This window comes from Ptychodera flava, chromosome 19 (assembly GCF_041260155.1).
Source record: "Ptychodera flava strain L36383 chromosome 19, AS_Pfla_20210202, whole genome shotgun sequence".
Taxonomy (NCBI): domain Eukaryota; kingdom Metazoa; phylum Hemichordata; class Enteropneusta; family Ptychoderidae; genus Ptychodera; species Ptychodera flava.
In genome coordinates, this window is record NC_091946.1 from 12,451,884 (window position 1) to 12,479,183 (window position 27,300).

Sequence of the window (27,300 nt, forward strand, 5' to 3'; positions counted from 1 at the left end):
TTAACTGATCTTATCATACAGTTAACATTGAAAGTGTGATCAAATTTATTGGCAATGTATAACTTTCAGCAAATTAATTATTCAATATTCAGTATATCTTACAGTGAAAATACAATTGTAAGAATGGTTAATGATGTACTGTTTTACAGTTGTGACTTGCGTAACCTGTGGAGAAAGTCGATCTTTCATGGTTAGTGAATGAATTTATGTATGGATAGTATATGCAACACCATTTTTTTGTATCACAGTATCTGTATTTCCTTTGTGTAATTTATATGGACGAATGCTGTCCTAAATAAACAAATAATAAATTATAATGATAAAGGTCAAAATTTTCGTAGCCTAAGTTTTACTTCATCACTAATCCATCAACTTGATGATTAGCTTTTTGTATGTAAAAATCAAACTTTCAAATTTCAGTAAAATATTAGAATAGGTTGATACTGCTGTGAGAAGGATACATTTTGTAGAAATTGTCTCTCAAACAAATTTAATCTCCATTATGGTTATTTGTCGATTTTCAATTTACATGAAGAAAAGATCAAATTATCTCGTGAGCACAAGATCTTTTCTTGTGCTCTCAAGATCTTTTCCTGTGCTCTCGAGAAACTATCTCGTGAGCACAAGATCTTTTCTTGTGCTCTCAAGATCTTTTCTTGTGCTCACGAGAAACTATCTCGTGCGCACAAGATCTTTTCTTGTGCTCTCAAGATCTTTCTTGTGCTCACGAGAAACTATCTCGTGAGCACAAGATCTTTTCTTGTGCTCTCAAGATCTTTTCTTGTGCTCTCGAGAAACTATCTCGTGAGCACAAGATCTTTTCTTGTGCTCTCAAGATCTTTTCTTGTGCTCACGAGAAACTATCTCGTGCGCACAAGATCTTTTCTTGTGCTCTCAAGATCTTTTCTTGTGCTCACGAGAAACTATCTCGTGAGCACAAGGAAAGATCTTGAGAGCACAAGAAAAGATCTTGAGAGCACAAGAAAAGATCTTGTGATCACAAGAAAAGATCTTGAGAGCACAAGAAAAGATCTTGTGATCACAAGAAAAGATCTTGAGAGCACAAGAAAAGATCTTGAGAGCACAAGAAAAGATCTTGTGATCACAAGAAAAGATCTTGAGAGCACAAGAAAAGATCTTGAGAGCACAAGAAAAGATCTTGTGATCACAAGAAAAGATCTCGAGAGCACAAGAAAAGATCTTGTGATCACAAGAAAAGATCTTGTGCGCACAAGAAAAGATCTTGTGATCACAAGAAAAGATCTCGTGCGCACAAGAAAAGATATTGAGAGCACAAGAAAAGATCTTGAGAGCACAAGAAAAGATCTTGTGATCACAAGAAAAGATCTCGTGCGCACAAGAAAAGATCTTGTGATCACAAGAAAAGATCTCGTGCGCACAAGAAAAGATCTTGAGAGCACAGGAAAAGATCTTGAGAGCACAAGAAAAGATCTTGTGATCACAAGAAAAGATCTTGAGAGCACAAGAAAAGATCTTGAGATCACAAGAAAAGATCTTGAGAGCACAAGAAAAGATCTTGTGATCACAAGAAAAGATCTTGAGAGCACAAGAAAAGATCTTGAGAGCACAAGAAAAGATCTTGAGAGCACAAGAAAAGATCTTGTGATCACAAGAAAAGATCTCGTGCGCACAAGAAAAGATCTTGTGATCACAAGAAAAGATCTCGTGCGCACAAGAAAAGATCTTGAGAGCACAAGAAAAGATCTTGAGAGCACAAGAAAAGATCTTGTGATCACAAGAAAAGATCTTGAGAGCACAAGAAAAGATCTTGTGATAACAAGAAAAGATCTTGTGATCACAAGAAAGATCTCGTGCGCACAAGAAAAGATCTTGTGATCACAAAGATCTTGAGAGCACAAGAAAAGATCTTGAGAGCACAAGAAAAGATCTTGTGATCACAAGAAAGATCTTGAGAGCACAAGAAAAGATCTTGAGAGCACAAGAAAAGATCTTGTGAGCACAAGAAAAGATCTTGAGAGCACAAGAAAAGATCTTGTGAGCACAAGAAAAGATCTTGTGAGCACAAGAAAAGATCTCGAGAGCACAAGAAAAGATCTTGTGATCACAAGAAAAGATTTTGAGAGCACAAGAAAAGATCTTGTGATCACAAGAAAAGATCTCGAGAGCACAAGAAAAGATCTTGTGATCACAAGAAAAGATCTTGTGCGCACAAGAAAAGATCTTGTGATCACAAGAAAAGATCTCGTGCGCACAAGAAAAGATCTTGAGAGCACAAGAAAAGATCTTGAGAGCACAAGAAAAGATCTTGTGAGCACAAGAAAAGATCTTGAGAGCACAAGAAAAGATCTTGAGAGCACAAGAAAAGATCTTGTGATCACAAGAAAAGATCTTGTGCGCACAAGAAAAGATCTTGAGAGCACAAGAAAAGATCTTGAGAGCACAAGAAAAGATCTTGAGAGCACAAGAAAAGATCTTGTGATCACAAGAAAAGATCTTGAGAGCACAAGAAAAGATCTTGAGAGCACAAGAAAAGATCTTGAGAGCACAAGAAAAGATCTTGTGATCACAAGAAAAGATCTCGAGAGCACAAGAAAAGATCTTGTGATCACAAGAAAAGATCTTGTGCGCACAAGAAAAGATCTTGTGATCACAAGAAAAGATCTCGTGCGCACAAGAAAAGATCTTGAGAGCACAAGAAAAGATCTTGAGAGCACAAGAAAAGATCTTGTGATCACAAGAAAAGATCTTGAGAGCACAAGAAAAGATCTTGAGAGCACAAGAAAAGATCTTGTGATCACAAGAAAAGATCTTGTGCGCACAAGAAAAGATCTTGAGAGCACAAGAAAAGATCTTGTGAGCACAAGAAAAGATCGTGCAGTATCAATCTATTGTAATATTTTACAGAATGAAAATTTGCTTTTAAAGAAATAGCTAGTCACCTAGTTGATGGATCTGGGATAAGTTAAAACTTAGGCCATGAAAATGTTGACATTTATAAACTTGAATATTGAATTATTCATTTCCTGAAAGTTATGGATTACAAATAAATGCTAAATTTGATCACACTTTCAATGTTCACTATACGATAAATCAGTTAACATTGTGTAAAAATGAACATATACAATTTAAAGTTGACATTGATCAAAGTAAAAGTAATATACAAATACTGGTAGCACATTATATTACTGAATGAGTACTGTTAACTTATAACAGTCAGTGTACTTGACTGTGTGATTGATAAACCATTATAGTTGACCTCTGCAGTCGAATTTAGAAGCCATTCAAACCTAATTTTGGACAAGTGAGAGTATAAATTAGATCATTAAAGCATCCCTGATTCCGTTTATTATATAGTTGGCATGAGATTTGAAATTGTAGTGTCATATACTGCCTCTGAGCTTTAGATACATAAATTTTAAACTGTATGGCCGCAAAATGCAAGGCCTTGAATTTTACTCCCTAGGCCAACCACAAAAGCACGATAAATTATCTTGTGCTCACAAGAAACTATCTTGTGCTCACGAGATAAGTTTCTCGAGATCGCAAGATACTATCTTGTGCTCACGAGAAACTATCTCGTGCTCACAAGATCTTTTCTTGTGCTCACGAGATAGTTTCTCGTGCTCACGAGAAAGATCTCGTGCGCACAAGAAAAGATCTTGTGATCACGAGAAACTATCTTGTGATCACAAGAAAGATCTTGTGATCACAAGAAAAGATCTTGAGATCACAGAAAAGATCTTGTGCGCACAAGAAAAGATCTTGTGATCACAAGAAAAGATCTCGTGCGCGCAAGAAAAGATCTTGTGATCACAAGAAAAGATCTTGAGAGCACAAGAAAAGATCTTGTGATCACAAGAAAAGATCTCGTGCTCACAAGAAAAGATCTTGTGATCACGAGATAGTTTCTCGTGAGCACAAGATAATTTTTTAATTTTTTGCTTTCAAACATGTCCCTTATGGGCTTTCATTGTTTTGCAATATTCACTTAAGTATAAATCGTTTACCTTTAAAATTTAATATCTCTAGGACGTCTGTGCGTACATATTATGTGTCCATCTATCCACCCACCCATCTATGAATCTATCTGCCCATCTATGTATCTATGTATCTCTCCATGTATCTACCTATCTACCTATCTACCTGTCTATCTATCTATCTATCTATCTATCTATCTATCTATCTATCTATCTATCTATCTATCTATCTATCTATCTATCTATCTATCTATCTATCTATCTATCTATCTATCTATATATCTCTCTCTCTATCTCTCTATCTATCCATCCATCCATCCATCCATCCATCCATCCATCCATCTACCAACCTATCTATCTATCTATCTATCTATCTATCTATCTATCTATCTATCTATCTATCTATCTATCTATCTATCTATCTATCTATCTATCTATCTATCTATCTATCTATCTATCTATCTATCTATCTATCTATCTATCTATCTATATATATATCTATCTATCTAATGTTACATAGTGCGTAACAATATTAAACAACACACACATATGTGTGTGTGTATAAATGTTACGTATATGTAACATATAAACATGTAATCATATACACACACGATATATATATATATATATATATATAGAGAGAGAGAGAGAGAGAGAGAGAGAGAGAGAGAGAGAGATAGATAGATAGAGAGAGATAGATAGATCTTAGATATACATATATATAATTTAAGTTTATTTCGTCTGTGACTTTTCATTTCAAAAGTTGCAACATATCATGGACTGCCTTTGTAATTTGTGTAATTTATAGTTAATTCATGGAAGCTTAACAAGAGTGACAACGTTGCCAACAGTCTCAAACAATGCTCATCGACGCGGTAAAGTGACATTTTCAAGAATTACGGTTTGTCGTCATGAAGTGAAGGCCGAGGTCTTTAGCTTGAGCTGTAAAATTTTCGGAAATGATCGTGAAAGTTGATTTACGCGCCAATGTTTCAAAATCAGGTCATTTTTACGTTGCCAAGACAACCATGCGCTGTCATACACCAATATGCCATTACTCCATATTGTACTACCCCTAATTTATAGTTAACCTGGGTCATTCTTTTTCCTTTTTGAAGTCGTCATAATTCCTCGTAAAAGCCTGTCAATCAGGCGTCGGTGGTGGCTTCATAAGTTACGTGACTGGAAAAGCAATTTCGTTTTCCCTGTCTCGTACAAGTTCTGTTTATCCTCGAATAGCCGACTCCAGCAAATTAATTTTCAAGGGCGACCAGAAAATTGGACGTAATCTACTGTACGTGATTCGCTAACTGTCTTTCCGTTCCTTGTAGATCCGTTGTTTTGTTGCGTTACAGCACCACGAGGTGATGATCGTTCAATATCGTTAAATTTTAAGCACACACGGAACTTTTCACCCCTGCATTAATAAACAGAACGGTACTATTTTTGACTTGCCCCCGGGCAGTTTCTTTCTCTAAGGTATAGCTTTATTACAGCGTCTGCAAAATACTAATTTATCCGCAGATTAGAAACCTTCCTTGCTGGTGTATATCTCCTCTTGGTTTTGGCTCTATGGTAACATATTGTATGGCTGAGAGAGAGAGAGAGAGAGAGAGAGAGAGAGAGAGAGAGAGAGAGAGAGAGAGAGAGAGAGAGAGAGCACTTGATTTCGTGAAAAAACTGCAATAAAATCGTACCCATCTGGAGAAAGCCATCTCTTAATCAGGGATAATTGCTGGCTGCGTCGTTATCAGATCAATAATCCAGAATAAACACGCTACAAATAAGTGAAGTCGAGAACTGACTTCATAACATCCAATTACATGCGTGATTTAAGGTGAGCTCAACTCACGAGAAGGGGTTTGATAGCGCGCTCTTTATCAAAGCCGTCGAACACAAACGGTATACGTGTGCGCCTGCAATAAAGGTTTAACGAGAGCGAGACCATTTCAACGTACATCTCGCGGGGACTTGAGTGAACAAAGTCTGTGATGTTTGATCGATGAAGATCACGCATGGTCTGCACGTCAATATTTAATCAGTCTGTCTCACAAAATGATACTTTATTCAACGAAAATGCCGATGGAAAAACGACAAATAATATTCCACCACCTGACATCGTGGTAGCGCACAGGTGACATCTTTGATTTTGTTCTGTAATGTCTTCCTGAGTTCGAAGGGTCATACACTAGACTATAAAATCCTGATGGACAATATCTAGATCCATGGTCCTCATTAGAAAATACGTCAACTTAATTAAAAATTTTTGCTTCTTTTGTCTGAAATTAACGACTAGAAATTGTAATTTTGCTCTTTTTTCTTTTGAAATAAAAGATAAGGCCGTGTAAATAAAATTCTTTGTTTGCCGTCCTTGGATTTTTGAAACACCTACCAGCCAGCCAGCAAAAAAAAAAAAACAAACACAGAAAAGAAAACACAACACAGATCAATCGCATAAACTCTAACTTTCCCATCGGTTTATGGGTCACAAGTATGAAAAAATCTTCTGTTACATTTACAATGCAGTGTTTCTTATGCTCTTCATTAGCACGCTGAAAACAATGCGTGGAAACAAAGGTTTATATACTTGTGTAAATACAACAAGCATACTTAGATTTAGGTGTGACTCTGAGTCTGAACAAAAATTCCATAATAAACAATGGCAATAAACACTATACCAGTACATAATGTACAACATGTACAGTGTGATAGTAATCAACTGGTTGTGTTACGAAGATCTACAGATTGTCTCTGATGGAGATTTATGCACTAGGTGGTCATAGGTGCCAGTAAAACTATTAATTAAAATAACAAGATCTCAAATATGAATAAAAAGCATATTTGCGACAAATATGAAAAGATGCAACTTACGTATTACGAGGATGTTTACAAAGTTTTGAAGAAAACAAAATATATTTGAATTAACACCTAATGAAGGAACCTAAGAATTTCACGTGATGGGTTTAGTTTTGCAACGTGTCTAAGTGACATTTGTATATTAATTCAAACATGTAAATTTAAGATCGAGACCTGTATTGATCTTTACGATTGGACGTATATTTTATCTTTAATTTATATCTATCATATGATCAAAACCAAGCTCTAAACTTACTTTAAATCCCATTCTAAAATAATACGGGAAAGGACAAGAGAGGAAAATACAACAGACAGGGCAGGAGGACACAACGACCTGGCCAAAGAGTAGTCCAGGGCATTTAGACAATTGGAGAAGCGTATCTTGGACAGCACCTGTCAAGCTTGTCTACCGAGAAGTAAAGTCTATATAGTACCAAGGAAACACTATAAATTTCGAAATGTTCGGGTAAGCTTACAACAAAAAGGTGTTCTTGCAAAACCTGTAAATTCCACATATTAAACTGCAAAAGTTACTGAGTATAACAAAGTATAGTTGTCACTCAGAAAACAAATGCTGAACATCTTGGTAAAAGGTGAAACTACTATCCCTTCCATACAATTACAATTTTTGCAGTAAGAAGAGTGGGTAGCTGAGCAAATCATAACAGCCTTGAGTACAAATCCTCCTCTTTAAGTGTCACCTAAATACAAGTCCTGAGCACTGTTTCTGTTGAGTTAAATGCTCCATTAGCTGTAACTTTAAAGGCTATTTATTCTGAATTTTTTGTATCAACTAGTCTTTTCTAGCGCTGATCTCGGTGTCAGGTTTGTTACTATATACGGTATAGCTGCGCGCGCGACTTCAAACACCGCTGCCTGAAAATCGGACAAATTGTGTTACTGCCTGCGCGGTTGTTGTTGCAACATGTCGTCTGAGCCATAAATTCATATGAATTAGTGTGATTTTCTGAATGCATTATGACACTAGCAGGTTTTAATTTCCTCGTTCTTGTCGAAAATGGATTCTTGTCCAGATAGCAATGCCGAATGGCCATTGCTATTTTTGAAAACTGAATTCCAATCCGGACTTATAAAATGACCACATCGTTTTTAGCACACAAAAAAATGTTCAAAGTAAAGGCAACTTATACTGCGTACGAACTATTTGGAGCATTCAACAACGAACATTTCACCGGCGGTAACTGCTTGCCCGGTGCAGATCCAATATCGTGATCAATCGCGGATCGCGCAGAAGCTGATGGAAATTCAGTTCCATTCCTTATTCGAAGCTAAACCAGTCAAGAATTGTTTTTGATCCGTCTTGTATGGAGATCAAGCCAATATCGCGCACTTCCGCCGATTTGGAAACTTTGAGGGGGAAATAAACTTGTGAAACGGTCGATCGATCTTTACTTACGGTGTCCTGCAGTCCGCTACAACAGGAGGTGCACATGTACACTGTGCGTACAGCGGTTGATGTACCCCTTTACGATAGGTAATCTGGTTTGTATCGAAACGATCGTACGACATTTGCGTTTTTTGCGACATTTAAGTAAATTGCTGCGACATTGGCAACAAAGGAAGGACACAGCGCGACGTATTTTCGAGCATACGATCTGTGTTTGTTTTTCATATTTCGTCCAAAAATAATTAGGACAACACTCTGTGTAGACAAAATTAAATACAATACATACAGACAGATGCCAATCAGGTTTTTTATAAAACGCACTGTTAAAAAGTGAGTGTCATGAATGGATGCAGTCACTCAAACGTTTGTGACAGACAGAACTGTACATTCAATCTCTGTTCAGATCTCATCAAATCGATATCGATAAGTAATTTTACACTTCTATCCAAACACTCAAAAGACTAGGTTTCTTTTTATCTACTATGTTATCTACACAACTTGTGTTTACTGCGCAAACAGTAAACGTAACATATAGGCAACTTTGTATGATGTTAACACACTTCAGTGAAAACAATAGGGAAATGTATTATTTTCACACAATAAAAGTTAAAAAGCCTATCAAACGTCAAGGGTATTTCCGCTTCAATGCCACTGTAAACACATACGTCTAAAACTTTCTTCACTCTGTGTAAATGAGTTATAGAATATTTTGCCTCTAAATATTCTGACAAATCGTTTAATTTGCATTAGCCCAAGGGCGAATCACGGTAGCGGTAATTGGGTGGTATGACTGTAACCAAACATGTTTCCGAGAGGCCATGACCCCGGCAACAGCGTGTGTTCAGATCTCCTGAAGGCGTTGTAACTTTCAACCTTCGAAAAAATGGAGGTCAGTGCTTGAAACGACATCGACAGCAATTATTGCACCTTCAATAGGAAACGATTCATCACGACAGGGTTTTTAAGTTTGTCTGTAATTATTACATCAATAAGGTTATTATTGATCACAACGTGTTTTGTCAAGTGCACCGTGCTTTCATGGAAGCTGTCAAAACACACACACACACACACCTCTCTCTCTCTCTCTCTCTCTCTCTCTCTCTCTCTCTCTCCTCTCTCTCTCTCTCTCTCTCTCTCTCTCTCTCTCTCTCTCTCTCTCTCTCTCTCTCTCTCTATATATATATATATATATATATATATAAGATGAATTTTCTGTCAGACTGAGTCCATTATGTTGTCAACCTGTCAGCGAGGGCGGAATATGGTATTTCATTTATATTTATTCCTTGGTATGGCTACATGAAGGGTGAAGGCGTTTCAACACAATATATACGATTCGGATAGTGAGGATGATCAGCGTAAGTTCAGGGCCAATGAAATCACAGAATGATGTATACGTCACGTCAGAGGGGTGCACTGACAGTTTTAAGTCATGATGAATGCTGGCAAAAGAAACAAAAATGAAACGATATAAAATTTAGATGACTTATTTTACTTAGCTGCCATTAACATCCACAAAACTTAAAAAGTACTGAGCTTGTTTATTCCAAAGAAGAAAATAATCATAAACAGACGAAATAAATAAACTAAGTTTTTGATATCAGGAAACATATATAAATCTTCTGATTAAAATTTCTCTCAAACTTGGAATTTTCGAAACATAGAAGATGTAGATCTATAGTCTCCTTTTGAGACAGTAATATTTTATCAAATGTTATTTTATTGCAATTGATACTCCTAGTTCAACTGTAACAATTTTCGCTACAATCTACGAAATTATTTATCTAAGTGCCGATACTAAAATGTCAAACGTGTAAATTTCAAACCGTATTTATGACTCTGGAACCGCAATGAAATATTTGTTTACTGTCCCCGGTAGTAATTTACATCGCAGTTATAATGTCATCTACAATAAATTACTGATTCGTGATTAGGGTCATAAGACATTAGGGGTAGATGGTCAAAGAATGGAAAATACTGCTTTGAGAAATTTTTGCTAAAAAGAAACCAGAATATAGGTTTTTCGATTTTTGCAAAAAAAAAACCATACAAGTAATAGGGACGTACCTAAAACTATGGAAGTATGGAGAAAAATATGCACATGCTTTGCTAGCTCGGAAAACGACGTGTAAAATCTTGAATGTCAAATAAAATTACATATCGTTATCCTGACTACCGTTCCTTCAATAAATTATTATGGTCTATCCACAAATCAAATGTGACTGAAAACTGGTGAGCGAATAAGCGATTCACCGAGTTTCATTCCAAATATCCATGCGTAATAACCTTTCAGAGGAACGCTTTGTTGAAATGACAGTGTTAAATCCTTGTGTCTTGCAACAGTGCTGAATGGCATTGACCTTTACGTGATGCTAGTCTTTTGTTCTTCCTTGAAAGTTGAGTCCAATAAATCAGTTTGTTTACAGAGATAGAGCTGATAAAATACATGCCCCTTAAAGTGTTATTTGCATGACATAACATAACTACGATGGCCGAGTGAGTTCTTCCAAATTCAAAATGCAAAATGCAAAATGCAAAATTCAAAATTTCAAATTCAATACTTGATAACGAGGCTTGACTGGCGCCATCTTGGTCGGATACTTATGATGGCTAAGTTTTCATAACTGTTTTGAGTTCTTCATCAAACATTGCTTTCTCATTTCAAGTTTCGATCTCAAGCATCTGTGACCATATACTTAGAGTGACATGGTTTATTTTGTGATCATATGATAACAAATGCACAGGGATTTTTGGTTGCCAATAATGGGTAAAATACTTCCTTGTAGTCAATATTACGATCTTCTTGGAATACGAGTGATAGGGATACGACAAGCCATCATAACCCTACAGAAAAATAGTGGTATTTTTCCACTTGACCATTTTGACCTAATATTGTATAAGTAAACCTAATATTCTGGGAACTAAGGTTTCATAGAGCTTGTTATTAAACAAGTAATTTTATGAAAAGTAATTTATACTGTCTGTTTTCTTCGAATCTCTTCTAAATGGTGAGTGTGGTCGACAACTGAACGTCAACTCGAATGATGAATGAAGCAAAATTCATGAAATATAATAATGCCTAGAGTTCGAAAGTTAATTTAACAGCACATTCAATTTGTATCTCTTTTCGAAATAGTTCACCCCGATATTTTTTTATTTTGTTTATAACATGTAATGAAGAGGATGTAAACACGCCATGCTTAGTCGAATATTTTATTTTTTGTGTTTTGTAGTCACAGTATAGACCACCAAAGTTAAAATAGACTATGCTTATACCCTATGACTGCACGGAATAAATACACGATTTTATGCAATACATTAAAGCCCCAGTACGACTAATTTTGGGCTATATTTTCTGCATTTCATTCCTTGAAGCAACTGCAGTTTCTTGTTCTCTTAACTGAAGCATCACGAATGACAAGAAAGTGGCTTCTCAACACAACTGTTATGTATACAATCAGCAATATTATTGTTGGATATATGTTCTAGTCCTCACTTGAATTAATTTTTACACAATAATAATGGTCATTAGTCATAACAGGCTATGTTGAGATTCTTAATGCTGGGCATGTGTTCACACTATAGGGAGTACAATGGGAATGTTAGGTTCGCCAGTTTAATACCTTTCACAGCCCAGATCACATACAAATGCTGAGATCAAAGCTATGAAATGAGATAGCAATCTTAATGAAGAACTCAAAACAGTTATGAAAAACTAGCCATCATAAATATCCAACCAAGATGGCGCCTGTCAAGCCTCGTTTTCAAGTATTGAATTTTGAATTTTGCATTTTGAACTCTCTCGGCCATCATACCTATCGAGGCCTAAAAACTATGTTTGGCGTACATTATAGGATCCTCACTGAAATATCCCAAGTTATAAATAAATGAATAAATAATAAATAAATAATAAATATATAGACAAACAAATAAAATAAATAAATAATCGAATAATTAATAAGAAATAAATAAATAAAAATAAATAAATAATTTTTATCGAAAGAATAAATTTATACCTTTAAAATGTGCTACAAGAAACGAAGAAAGCGTTTTAGTGAATTCATGGAATGATCATAAATGTGCATCATAATCAGATACAAATGTTGGGCATGACGCACGGCTGTTCCCGAGTTTTTGACACTGGTAATTTACAACATATCGTCTGCCCAGTAGAGATCGGCATATGGGGAAAGATTTTCGATGCGCATACCAGGGTACTGATACCGGTCACGGTCAAATTGTGCCGATGCCAGGTCTCCGAAAACTAAATATTCGGTTTAAGCTTGCTTGGTTATCATGTACAATCATAAAGGCTAGAAAACAAACGAGCATAACTTGGCAATGTATCTCCAAATCACGTGAATGAAATAGCCACCAACTTGAAACAGAAAAATCATATTGACGGTATCCTCCAATATACGTATTGTATTCATCGGAGGATATTTAATACCAGCAGCACATTTCTTTTAATCCGACCAAGAATCGGATTAAAAATAAAATCTGATGTTTAATCAGACTGAAACAAACATCCGCGGTTACCGTATTCCTGCTGTTTTTCCCTTGTTGTTTACATTTCCCAGTCGCCAGCTTTTGCCTAATCACGTGACACGCGCGTAATTGCCTCGAGGGAAAGCATATGTGCGGTATAAAGCCAGCTTAACGTCGCGCAACAACTGTCAACTTATTTTAAAGGTCTAACCAGCACTTTCGTGCACCGAAGACAACTAGCTGATCATTTTTTACACTTAGCGCGAAACCGAAGCGAGATTTGCCCGCTACTGAGGTAATACTACTGTAATAAAGAGGAATTGTCCAAGTGTCCTGCTCTGGTATGATGTGCCTAATTTGGTTGTGTGCTCATCAGCGCATTGTAGAACAGCCCTAATTACGAGTTATTGGCTCTTGAAGCGTTGTATTTGTACCATGAAACAAAAACAGATTATTCAATTTGGCGAAAGAATTTGTATCTGTTTTTCCCACACCGGTAATTTCCGCTAGTCTCCAGGCGAGATTAAACGACACGAGCGCTCTCCGTATTTCAATAATACCATACCACGCTGTGAAAGCGTTATCGGCGGAGGTGTCGTTAAGCGTTCTGTTGCCGCGTAAATACTGGTCGGTTTGCGTTTGAGGCGAAGTCAGTATACTTACAACGGTATTAAAATAGAGTTTTACGGATTCGTGTAAGTTTTCAAGATTTGTTTTTCGCTCACAACGGTAACTGGGCTTTGTACATAGAGTCGATTTACGTATTTCAAGCTTTCTCATCAACAATCGATATCCCTGTATTACCTGGCACTCTTTGAAAACAACGTAACATTTTCGAACATTGTGCAGCCCATTGAAAAAAAGTTCTGCCACGACCATCTACCGTAGCCAGTCAGTAGTTTTTGTGCGCCGCCAACCTCGTATTATGCCATGACATTCCTCAGTTAGACATTATGACACACCTCAACATTGTGCACATTTATAACTTTACGTCGACCGAGTCAGCCATGACACAGCGTGGAAAAAAATGTTTACATGCATTGAGTTGTGCGGTCAGTGACTGCACACGTTTCAAGTTAAGTATGTGTCTCTCGCGGTCAAAACGCTAATGTTGATCATGGCGCTCGGCTAAATTCTCCTTCTATTCGCAGTGTACTTGTTCTACGGCTACCTTTCTCCACTCATTAACAGAAACTTTACTGTGTATAGCTCCTTGAATAATGATGACTTGCATTGCGGTTTAACGTGATCCACTCTGCAGTCTCGTCGCGATCACAGTCACAGTGTCATAAAATATAAAAAGTTATACACAGCGCGTACTCACAGAAATCTCAAAGTTACTAGAAGTGGCTGTAAAACATAATATCGACCAAACCAGAGAATAATTTATTAAACTTCGCAGGATATGACAAGTCATGACAAATTGAAGGTGTCATCTGTTCCAAAGAATAAAATATATTAAATTACAGCCACGGGCTGCATTTCTTACTCCATACATTGGCGTTGTAAATCAGCAGACAATACTTAGCTCAATCATTATCAGAGCTGCATTTTGGGTAAAGAATTTGAGCCCTCGGTAAACAAGAGAACCAGTGCGTGCAAGCTGTTGGCGCGTAAAATTGATAGCGCTTCCCCAGGGAGACAAGACTTACAATAAATTTCCTGCAACGCGTAATCATATCTTTGGGTCATAAAAAAAAACATGTCATATTTTACCGTTTTAAAGCATAGTGAATTATGACCAATTTTCACTGCATACATACTAGGTCGGTCTTACGAACTATGGATATAATTTCTTGCTGTCTTGGAGCGGCTCGCTGAACAGAATGCATGACATCCGGGCATTTTGTCCTTTTTATACGAAAGGATACAGTGTTTTATCCGGCATGCGACAGCAGTCCATATTTCCCTTTCCATAATCTTGACAATTTAAGTGTTGAATAATTTAAGAAGAGCACAAAAGATGAGCATGTTGCAGAAAGCGCTGTAAGCTTCCTTGAATCGGACTAAAACCTCGTGTCGGGAAAGCATCGTAAAAATTGCGTATAACTCCGCGCTACTTGTCTACAATATCCAATTGCTACCAAGTTGATTAGATCGATGAAACAATATATAATCCGTTTGCGTGTCTAAACATTCGATTATAGTCTCTTGCAAATTGAAATTCTAACTGCTAATTATTTTGAATGGTGCAGGACGCGATGTGTAATCAACTGAATCCCTCTCCCTAACATCACTAACTGATTCCGAGATATAATCTGACCCGACCCGCTTCTCTCGTAACTTATGATGAGCGTTTTATGATCCTTGAAATAGTCATACGTGCACACATAACTTCCTCGTAGTCGCGGAATAAAGAGAAGAAAACAACCTTGCCAAGTGCGAAGTGCTCGTTCCAGACTCAACTTCGCTCTTTTCTTGGCGGCCATATAAGAGGCCGTTTTGATTTACGATAACGAACATCTTGGGAAAAATCGTTTCCATGGATACACGATAGACAGATGCCAATTGACGGCCTCGCACCGTGTTATGACAATAAATCGGGTGAGATACTCTCATATGAGTCTTGAATATACTTTGAACTGAAAGTTTATTACGAAGCATAAAATTTAATGTTGTTTTTATCAAATGGTGGAAGTACTTAACATTTATACATTATTCTGGTCTGTATAATTTTATTACTACGCATCCCAGAGGGAGGGTTGCGGGCGGAAAGATGTGTGACGTAGAGGTGAGAAATCGTGTATGTTATCATAATTACTTTTGAATGCACTTCTTGTTAAGGTAGTACACTCCTCGATCTTGAAAAACTTTAAACTTTCGCTTAAACTTTTCAAAAGGCAATATTAACTTTCGGCAAAGGCAACTTTAAAAAAATTCCCTCTTTAGGTCAAGATTAAAGGTATACAGCCACCTGTAATCTAAATATGCCCATATAAGGTCAAAGGGGCGTTCCTTAGTATTCAAAATGCCCATGTGAGGGCGCTGCTTTTAAAAAGCGGCCACCCGCTTGAAATCTGTGATTGGTTAGATTTTCTCTTTCCATGCATAGTAACCGTGGCAAAATTGGAACAGGTGACAGTATAACTTTAAACATCAAGGGTCACCTCGCAAAAGCTGCTTCTGTAAAAACAAAGTATCCAATGTTAATTACAGACATCTGAAATTCAAAATGGATACCATCCATGTGTTAACTCCGCGTGGACAATCCAATTTTTGATATTCACAGAAATAAGACGTTGAAAACTTTATTTACTCCATGAACTTAAAAATGAGGCTCCACAAGTGGTAGATTCATAAAGCATTGTAAAAAAATTGAGAGTCCCGGAACCTGCCCCGAGGCGCATTCTACCTCAATGTTGTATGCCTCTACGATCGATTGGCAGGTTTTCGAGGGGCATTGTGGGGCAGTGGTTAGGGTTCCGGTGTCACTATCAGATGATGGTGAGTTTGAGACCTGTCGAGTCAAGAGTAATAGATTCACTATCAGAGGATGGTGAGTTCTAGGCTCTAGCACGGAGTCGTGCCCTGGACTGAGCCAGGCACTTTACTGCCATTGCTCCACTGGGTAGTGGGTAATTGGTACCTCATCCTGTAATTGGGCGATGCCTGTTGGATGATGGATAGATTAAAAAAATAAAAACAATATTGGGACGGGGTGATCGTCATGTACATAATGAGTGCAGGAAATATATTCAGAATAAAACAAATACATATCTTACAAAATGGGGGTCCGTTTCTTTCGGAGTTTGGTAGAGTTGACACACGTTTTCCTTCAGTTTCGTTTATCTTCCATTTGTACCGCACTCTTTCCAGTTTTCTGTTATGTTAATATTTTTGTGATTTTCAGGCAATTTTACTCTCCAGACGTTTTACTATTTATGACCACAACCTCCCAACATCTATTGATCTTTCCCTCACCTTGCATAAATATAATTATGTGATAGTTAGGTTGAGACCATACACAAATTGTTCCTCGGAATTACCGTTTCCACTTTTACCGATTTCAGAGTTGAGAATATCGTGCACTAGAGTCCGACCCAAATATTTCAGAGAATTTTTTACTTTGATTGTTTCCTAACGACTATGAATTCCAATACGGCGTTGTTTTAAGACTAACTTTGGCTTCCACGAGTTCAGTTTAGACGGCTTACTACAGAGCAACCATGTGTCATTTGAATTAATCATTTGAATTTTCGATCGCAAGAAAATCTCCGCCACAACACAGTGGTGTCAGCGTTGTGTGCGATGTGTCCGGAAACTGGTAAAGAGGACGAAATGTGGAGTCATGAAAGTTAAAACGAAAATGTTCAAACATTACCACCCCCCCTTTTCAGGAAGTTAAAGGGTAAACAGCTGTTTACCTATACCCTTTCAACACTGTTGTTACTCATGTTTTCACATGTTCTTGTTTTACTCCGAAAGGCCATCTGACCACTCACTTTGCAAGCGTTATTCATGCATATGTTATTATTATTGTTCTTATCAAGTCATCGATATCAATGTGGCTAAAGCTACAGGAAATGCTAACGAGCTGAATAATGGTTATTTCCAAATGCTCAATTTCCACCCCATTCCTCTGGACCAGGCCCAACCATGAAAAAGTATGTTTTGGGAGTCAAACTATGGCGGTGAATGGATTATGGCAGTACACGCCCTCCAAATTGGAAGATTTTACAAATTTGCTCGAACTTTCAGTAACAAAACGTTCAACCATTGCCTTTAGAAATAAGGGATAAGAATCATGTATCTCCCTGCAAAATTTAGAATTAGAGAAACAATACCCAATAATTACCGACATTTGAAATTCAAAATGGCCGCCATCACTTAGCTAACTCTATGGTGAAAATTAAGCTTTCAAAAAAAAAATAATAATAAATCGGTGCAAAATTTATTTATCACAAGCAAATATTACACCAGGGAGACTTGTCCATAAGCGTCAAAATGAGCCATCCGAATATCTGTCTCCGAGGCGCAGTCTTCTTTCAGGAAATACAAACCATGAAACAAGATACAGATTACGGAAAATATGTAAGAGTTGAAGTCACTTGCCCCCTTGATCAAACACTTTACCTGCAATTGTGTTCTAGTTACATAACAAATGAGTAAATTTATTGAAAACCACTACTTCGTGTTTATTTTCCTCCGGTTATTTCTATTTTTTCACTGTCATAAAAAATATTGGATATGATAAGAATTGCTTTCAGTCTCTGTTACTTTGCAAGAAAGTCCGAGGGGCATATTCGTAAACCTTTTCATCGCGTCGAGTGACTGACAGTCCATTAGTAGCGTCTCCTTAAAGTGTCTTCTCGCGAGAGACTTTTCACCGTTTGACTGCATCTCCAAAAATTGGCATTCGTAAATGTCATGTCACTCATTAAACTTCACAGTAGCGACAGCTTTCTATACTGTGAACTCTCGAAAATTTCAAACCTGTCTTGATTGTAAAGTTCATTCAGCTGATCAGCTTGTCTGAGCCACAATCGAGGCTAGCTTAGCGTCCCTGGTAACGCACCCATTGCGCCTAATTTCTGAATTTGTGGGGCCACTTTCACTCTCTCACAATCATTCTCCAAAGCAAGAAGTTCTCTAACAGTGAAAAGTGAGCGTTACAAGAGCGACAGAGTCAAGAGTCGCGTGGGCAAGGTATTTTACCTGCACTGTTGCTATGACAGTCTTCTCGTTAGTCCGTTTGTGAAGAACGTAGGAAACTACAGCCGAACATAATATGCTGAGCCATTCCTAACGTCATGGCGAATGAGTCTCACTGAAGTATTTCCTTCTGTGACACTTTGCCATGCGTAACAAGATAGCGAATCATAATCAGTACAGTGCGCAATCTCAGTCGCATACCCACTGATGAATCTTCGAACGAAATTCCGAGAAAATGAACACCCCAGGTACAAAAGTACTGATGTGTACATTTATCGTGGCTACAATACTTGTAACGAACTAATGTGTTGTTTGTTAAGCAAGCAGGCAGTATACAAACTGTGTACTGTGCACTGCAATAAAAACAAAAACTTCTTTAGTTTCCTTGAGTCAAAAATTTTATGCCAAATTTGTAAAGACGTCACAGATGCTTGTCTTACAGAAAGTGTCGACGCTGTATGAGATTTCTTCTCGGCATCAGACAGGTCTTTTTTGCATACCCTATTCCACATATTTAAATGCCTACTTTTGTCGCACGATCTTCGATTCCACCTGATTAACCAATCAATATTGCTCAATACGCCCTTCCATTTCAGCCTCGTTGTTTATATTTTATTTTTAAAACAACTGGCAGCAAGATTTTGCGTCTGGAAGACAAGACTGATCACTAAGATACCGTCAACCCGACAGTAAAATTCCCACCTTAATAAAGGTATATGAACACTAAATATTGTAGCTTTTATTTAAACCCGAAAATGTATAAATTTCTTGGATCAAAGTTTTGTCGATAGCGATATTCGTTCGCCGTTGAAGTTTCTTACTGCTGTAGGGTACAGCGGTGATACAAAACTAATACCTATGCGCGCTCACGCTTGTCTCAGAGTAATTGCATGCGTAATAAAGTATTTGCCTTGTCATTCACCAATAATCACTGCTGACACAGCTTTAACGCTTGCATTTAAGCCGTTGGTTTACGCAGAGACTAAGGTCTCCTTTTGTATTCATTCCTACAACAACTGTTGATCGTCGTTGATATTGGCAATCAGAGTGAATTCAAATCTTTCGGAGTATTCGATTCACTGGTTTTAATTTCCCGTGTTTTTTTATAGACGCCGGCAGAAACTCGCATTTATTGGGAAGTTTGCAATATAAAGAGGCGGGAAATCAGACGTTGGTCATGGTCACGTGACACAAAATCGTTCGCAGGGGCTTCGATAGATCATGTCAAGCTGGGATTTTATGTGAATTGCAAGAGTATCGTGGAAAGCGAACCATCATGAAACAACAGCTGTAGTATGTGACCTTGAATTTGATAATTTTATCGAAAAAGTACAGAAGGTTATCACATAGTTTGGCAGGGTTAATATTTTTGCTCCGATGAAAGTAACATACGGTGCGCAGTGAGCGTCGAAGTATAATTTATTGTGCGTGCTACGGCGATATCAAATTTTGCACAATTGGGTTGTCCACACTTTTAGAATGCCGTGCACGTTGTGTAAAGCTACAACAGCGCCTACAAAACATGAGAAGGGAGTTGCCTAATATGGCCGTGATTTCTTACGACATGATCCGAACAGTCGTCTCGACTGCGGAGTTAAATGGTCGAAACTTTGGATAACATCTTGCTAAGCAACGGGCTGCAATGAAAGAAATAACTGTAAATATTATTAATACTTGCAGATTTCAAGATACTTTTTTATCTTTCGCCAGATAATAAGCCGTCACTATCTATACCTATGTGGACAAAAGTGAACCTATACGTATTTGACGTCATTATGTAGGTTACTGCCAACGGCTAAATCAAGACACTTCTATTGACCCTATGGACAGCTTACAGGGACTAGTGTAATAGAAGCAGAGACATGAATTTTCATTTGATCAAACCAATTTCACGGAGAAGACGATCACCGATAATCCTTAGTGTAATGAAGCGTGCACTAGCATCAGCACGTTGCGGGTGACAATTATTACCTACCTCAGAAACCACATAAGGCGCCCCAGCTTTTGATCATGAAGTTTTGCTTGTTTACGTAAATTTTCATCAATTAAATGCAGGGTACTACTTAATAACAAAATTCCTAATACCTCTCCACTTCAAATCTCGCATTAAAATGAGAGTACATGTATGTGAATTTGCAGAAGTGGTTTCTCCCCCTGTCTACTGTAATAGTTTCGTCCGCTAGTCTTCCACTCCGGCATCCAGTTTTATAAGCAAACGATAGGGGGTTGCTTTGATCATATGCTATGATACACTACGAGAGAGACATAACGGCATGGGTCTAGTAAGGTCTCCGCAAATCTGGACAATTTTACAAATTATTATTTTGAATTGTGCGTGTTGTTATTGTTTTGATCCTGCCCAGGGGCCACTTGGAATGGACAGCGACGAGATAGAGGACAACCAGTTGTCTGCATCATCGGCCCTCGCCAACCACGAGGCGCAAGTCGGTAGGCTGTACTATGAGGGTTCCTTTACGGCGTGGTGCTCGGCGGTTCCTGACGAAAATCAGTGGTTTGAAGTTGCCTTCGGCGAAACTGTCACTCTAACGGCAATTTCAACGCAGGGAAGAGAGGAAGCTAACGAGTGGACAGAAACCTACCGCCTTTCCTATAAAACCTACGATTTCTGGCAATTTTACACGGACGCAAATGGCATTGTGAAAGTAAGTATACTTTGTTTGTCTACCCAGTCAAGTTACTGTCGTGCACACGTTATTATCATCCTGTATGTATTTCAATGCCTTGTTCGCATCGGTGTGATCGTTATGTCGACCAGTGTGTTGTTTGTATTCCCCTTACCCACAGATGGTACATCGTAAAGCTGTCAAAGTTAGGACGGGAAGGTGTTCAGTAAACCAACCCGATCATTGTGTATTCCCCACGATTTGATAAAGGCAATCAGGCAATATTACGCTATAAAACGCATGGATGGTGATAGCACCACCTAACGACATTAGATGGCTTTAACAAATTAGGATTCTGTTCTCTGCGAACTGAATCTGAATGCTTCATTTTGAACTCGCCGTTTTTCTTCTGAGTGTGCAGTTCTCAAACATGGAAAATAACACCAGTCTACGTATCGCAGATCTGTACGACAATTATTGAACTTTATAAATCTGATTAAAATATATATCTATATATTGATCATTTTTCTTCCCTAATTTGTCCAAAACACAAACAACTGTGCAAAATTTGTAAACTTGCAAAGGATTGATGGCTTTTACAAAATGAACAGCTGATTCAGGCAACTTTAGGAAAAGAGAGAGCGACGGCAGAACAGCAACATTAAGTACATCGTCGTAGTCTAGTCAGACGTCAAACACACTTCATGTGCTAGTGCCTTATTCACTATGTACTACACGTGATACATCTTGAAGTTAAGAGATACAATCTGGACAAGATGTACGGTAAAGGTACAGTGTTGTTGACATCAGTTCTAAAGTTGTGATAACAAAACCGCTCAAGTCCGTGATCGAAGATTATGGCATAAGTCTGATTAATCCGCCAATTCATCGCAGATAGTTCGGGCAATTCTAATTGAAGGAATGCCTTCAAAATATACGTCAAGGTTTGAAGTTCATCTCTTCCGCTGTCTCGTTGCCTGTGAAAGCTACAAGGTATTGCGAATGGATTCATACGCGTGTGCGTAAATTCGCTAACACACAAAGCAAACTTTTGAGTTTACCAGTCATGACGTCATCAAGAAAGTCGCGGGAAAAGAGTTGTCTTTGTCGAGCCAGGTATTTCTGTTGATGCGTAAAATGTCAAGCGTTACATTCGCGATTCGAGATTTTAGCTTTATTGCGTGACAGACTTTGCTGATCATTTGATGAGCGGAGAATACTACGTTTGTTACATCAAAGTTTGATAGAGTCCCTATAATATAACTCATATGATAAATTTTAAGTAGCTTGGAGAGAGAGAGAGAGAGAGAGAGAGAGAGAGAGAGAGAGAGAGAGAGAGAGAGAGAGAGAGAGAGAGAGAGAGAGAGAGAGAGAGAGAGAGAGAGAGAGAGAGAGAGCAGTATCAACACAAATATGCATACATACATATCATTACTCATTTTTTGTGTGCAAGGTCATTCAAATTTCATTCAAAGTAGAAAATTCTACACAAAGTAGGAGTAGGGACTTGTTTAACCCTAATCACTTGCTAACAGAATTGAGAGCACATGTACCTTTCGGTGTATTCATGTGCTATATTAACAGACAGTCTGTTCACGTTGTTATCGGAAAGTGGTATATTCTGTCTCGCTTGACGTCACCGTAAACGACGACCTTGCTCCACTGCGTCGTCGACATATCCGTCCACCCATTAACACCTATAACCCGATGGTGTTTACCATAAAGTAAATAGATGAATGAATGACTTGATAAATGAATGAAGCTAATACAAAAGGAGGATAAATTGTGTTTATACCAAGGTGTCTTCACTGTCGGTAATTGAAAACTTTTACAGTTAACTATATGGTTGCTAAAGTATGGCCTTAGGGGAGCTTACAAATTTGTAGATGAAAAGGCAATTCGACGAATATATCAATTAAGTATTGCCGATACTCCACGGACGACTCCCATTCATCACACAAATAACTTGTCAACGTATTCCTCGATCAATCTCTTCTCAGTCAATCACGTGATGTTTTTGCCTTGCCGAAATTGAAATTTATTGAACTGACAAGTTTACGGACATCTCCTTCACGAAAGATAATTGCGGGGTTTATTCGTTTACTGCATAGAAACGAGGAGACAGTTCCAAATGGGAAAGCGTTGACGTGATTAGGACGAAGATGCGATGCGAGCATCTCTAATGAACCGCTGGTAAAGCCTAGTGTGTGAACACAAAATCGGCTACTCTGTGTTTTTGGATATCAATTTTACTTAGCCGAAAGAAACAATTTAAAAAACGCCGGCGGCTTCATGTCCAATTTCCAAACCAGATACTTTAAACATGCTATATTAAAACAAAAACACCATGGCTACAAGTCTTCGAAATTAAGTAAACATTGTAGAAAGACACCATTTTCGCTTCCTTAACCTTAGAAAAGGCAAGAACGCGTTTTCTAGGGTGGTTTAGTTTTCGATTGTATATGTGCAATTTCGCATCGAATTCGCTCTACATGGAGTTGAGTTTCGTTGCTTTCCAAATTTACATTCCCATGAGTGCAGATCCTTTATTACTGTAGTTTCCTTTCACTGTATTTTACCATATGTTGTTTATCAGCTTTATTCCCAACGTCGCGACAAAATAGAGCATTTTTCTTCCGTTTGTTCGTCGTCCCTCGAGCAATGTTGATTCACTGTGTTACACGAGCAAGTGTGAGACGACTTAATTACACGCGTAACAATCGCCGAAATGGTCTATTCGTGTATTCAAATGACTACAGGTTTTTTCACTACTATATCAAACTGGCACTGTTATTATGTGGTCGTGTATGGCATGTAACATCCCCTATTTTGTGGACATGAATCATGGCTGTGTTTCAACGACCGTGAGCGGAGTAACCCTGCAGGCTGTTGTCACTTAGGCGAGAAAAATATCGTTCTCATTTGACACTTGAAAGGCATTCTGTACTCCGCCGAATGACACCGAACGCTGTGGCATCCCCCGGGTATCATTGAAATGGTATTTGCCACCTGATTGCGTTTCCATATAATCGCGTTTTGAATAGAGATTACCGCCCGCACTGCGTTCGCATAATCTACTTTTGGCTGGCAAAAGAGGCTCCAATGTACTGCCACTGACCATGCTTTGCTTTTCTCCAAAATCACATCTTTGCTCCTACGCATGCGTACTGATGGCTGCAAAAACAACTCGGTCTATTTTAAAGGATTATATATATATGCACTTCACCTCTCATGCATGATAAGAGATTCCTAGATTAAGATAAAGGTTTCACAGAAGGTCAACAATTAAAGTCAAGGTTAATATTTCGTTATTTTTTTTAATGTCGATTGGTTTCAATGATAATATGTTTATTGATAGATAATACCGCTTCCAATATCAGCAAAACATACCTGGGTTGTCATTTTACATCCTACAAAATATTAAGGAAATTGTCCCATCTCTGTCTCTGTCTCTGTCTCTGTCTGTCTGTCTCGTGTATGAACATATCTGTATGCGTACACGTCGTATACATACATCTGTATCGATACATACACACAAACACTCATATTTTATTTATATATATATATATATATATATATATATATATATATATATATATATATATATATATATATATGAGTCATTCCACAGTAAAGTGCAACCACTTTTGTGACAATAAGGTCAAAAATTAAATTTATTAATCTGAATCTAAAAGTTGAGTGGGTGGACAGTACTACAGGTGTGTCATCTAAAAATATTTTTTTTAAGATAAATAATTTCTTTGTTTAAGAAGGAGGGCAAATTGTCGCGGCAACAGTAACGCGTGTAACATGGACAGACATGACATTGTATTGTATTTGATCACATGTATCCCATTATCATCCCTGTGCCAAGTTTGAAAGAAACCCATTAGTCTACAAGAACTAGAAACACACTTCAGAAGATGTTTTAATCTTAATATTATCAGAAGAGGAGGATATCTGATGCAACGTTATGGCAACTGGCAACGTATGTAACATATACAGACACTGGATTGGCTTTATACACAAATTGTGTGTGTTCCATTCTGAATAAATGTACTTGATTGATTTATATATGTATATGTCATGACTAAGTTAAATACCTCAGAATTATGATGTGAATTGTTATAAATTGGCTCTGTGGATAACCATATAGACAACAGAGGGAAGACCCCTGTATTGTCTATGGGATAACGTATGTAACATTGGACGCACATCATCAGTTCTGTCCAATTCGTTCATAAACGATATGGGCATCTAAGGTGCATCAATAGTTGTAAAGAAAGCTTTCAGTAACTTTCTGATACAGATAGAATTGTCACACTAAAAACAAATTAACATTATTCTATCCAGTATTTAATTAAACTACAATTACTTCCACGCGTGTAACACCGGTAACGCGTGTAACAAAGAGGACACACATCCTGCCATTCAGGTGCTCTCTGTAATGGTGGCCATCGGTTTATATTCAATTGCGCCATAAAACATGAACTTTAGGGCACCCTCAAATGACAAAATTTCAGCAATGTATACCAAAAGAATTTTTTATAAATCTTGATTTTGTAAATGAGTTAACACGTGTAACATGTGGACACACGCCTTCCAGAAATATTTTTAACTGCAAGAGAACCCAAGCTTCAATAAAGACAGAATAAAGAATGTTACATAGTGGAAGATTTCATTGTTAGTCAAATGTATGAGTGGTTTGTTGCAGCTTACAGCCTTCACTATATCTATTGTTCTCATATTATCAATTCACATAGAGTTGGACAGACATTGTTACACGCGTTAGCAATATTTTTGGGCATAATATTTGGCCCTTTCCCTAGTGCTTTTTTTCTAAGAATAAATTTAGTTCGTAATTGCTTATAATACATTACTACTTTGCATTTGAAATCAATTCAAATGGTATAAATATTGTAAATATCCCTTCCTAATGTTACAGGGGTACAAAATGTCACAAAATGGTGAGCAAATAGAGGCCATATTTACAAAGATAAAAATCTATAATTTTGTTGAGCTGGACATACAGCTTTAATATTATTTTTTATATATGTTCATATGTAGTACTTACTAAAAATAATATCATTCTGTGTGAATGCTGTTATCATTGAAAAAGCTAGAGCTCCAAAATTGGGAATGTCAAATGTTGCGCTTTACTGTGGAAAGACTCATATATATATATATATGTACACGTGTATATAAATAGATAGATAGATGCATAGATACATATATGTGTACAAGTTCATAGATACATATATGTGTACAAGTTTTTACATACTTACATACATGTTGATATACAATGTATTTATGTATCTATGTACTCTCCATAGTTGTCTACCAGTGCATAAAGTGAATTAATTTAGGCACACATGAATGTAGAAATTTTAATCATGGATTTCATTGTAACCCTTGTCTTTCTACGTTCGAAAATTCTTTTTAAGATTTTCAACGGCAATACGGACAGCTCAACCGTGGTCGTGAGTACCCTGACGCAGCCCGTGGAAGCCAAACGTGTGCGTATCCATCCAGTCAAGTTCAACGGTAACATGTGTTTGCGGGTTGAGTTTCACGGTTACCGTATGGGTAAGTGAATCGCTATGTGAACCTTCAGTTCCGATTGAATGAGCTCTCTGCGCCGTTCTGGTCGTAAAGTTAAAGTTGATAATGGCTTGAAGGATTACACCCGAGTCACAATACAAGCGAGATCGCCAAATGTATACTTGGACAGCTTGCAAATTGTACACCACACTGCCCTATCAAGGCTGAGGAATATTAACTTGTCATTGCGACGCTGAATTTTACCACCCAGTGATTTTCTCAAAGTGGAATGTGACTAGGGATAGATACCGCTCGAATATTTACGTTTCTAGTTTGGGCTCATTTTGAAGCTCTTTGACTGAGCAGAGTTTTCGCCTTCTTTATGTTTGTGGAAATACAAAATTTCATTTCCCCCATAGAGTTAACACAGGCGTGGCGGCCAGGTTTAATTTTCAATGTCGGTAAATGTTAAGTAATTTGTTTCTCAAGTACTGACTGTTGTACGGTAGGCCCCTGATTTTTATTCTTGATTTGCGAAGGGAGTGGTTGAATGCATCGTGGAGGAAAATTTGAGTAAATGTTCAAGTCGAAGCGCTTTATTAACTTAACATGAATTTTGATTCATTTACCTTCTTCAGCAATATTCGTTTTATTCCACGAACATTCGTAAAACTATATGTCTTGGGACATCGCAAAATTGGTTAAACAAAACTTACCGTCTTGTCTCTGTGATAGGTCAACAACATTGTCAGATAATACTGCGAGTTTATTT

At 37.6% G+C, this 27,300-nt stretch overlaps 1 protein-coding gene across 1 annotated transcript in view; it reads left to right on the plus strand.

Annotated features, from left to right (window-relative positions):
* LOC139118983 (uncharacterized) overlaps positions 1-27,300 on the plus strand; it is a 135,240-nt gene that overhangs the window by 16,963 nt on the left and 90,977 nt on the right. The window contains exons 2-3 of the mRNA XM_070682585.1: positions 20,727-21,026; positions 26,432-26,573. Of these exons, the coding sequence (XP_070538686.1) occupies positions 20,727-21,026; positions 26,432-26,573 (442 nt within the window). The remainder of the gene's footprint in view (positions 1-20,726; positions 21,027-26,431; positions 26,574-27,300) is intronic.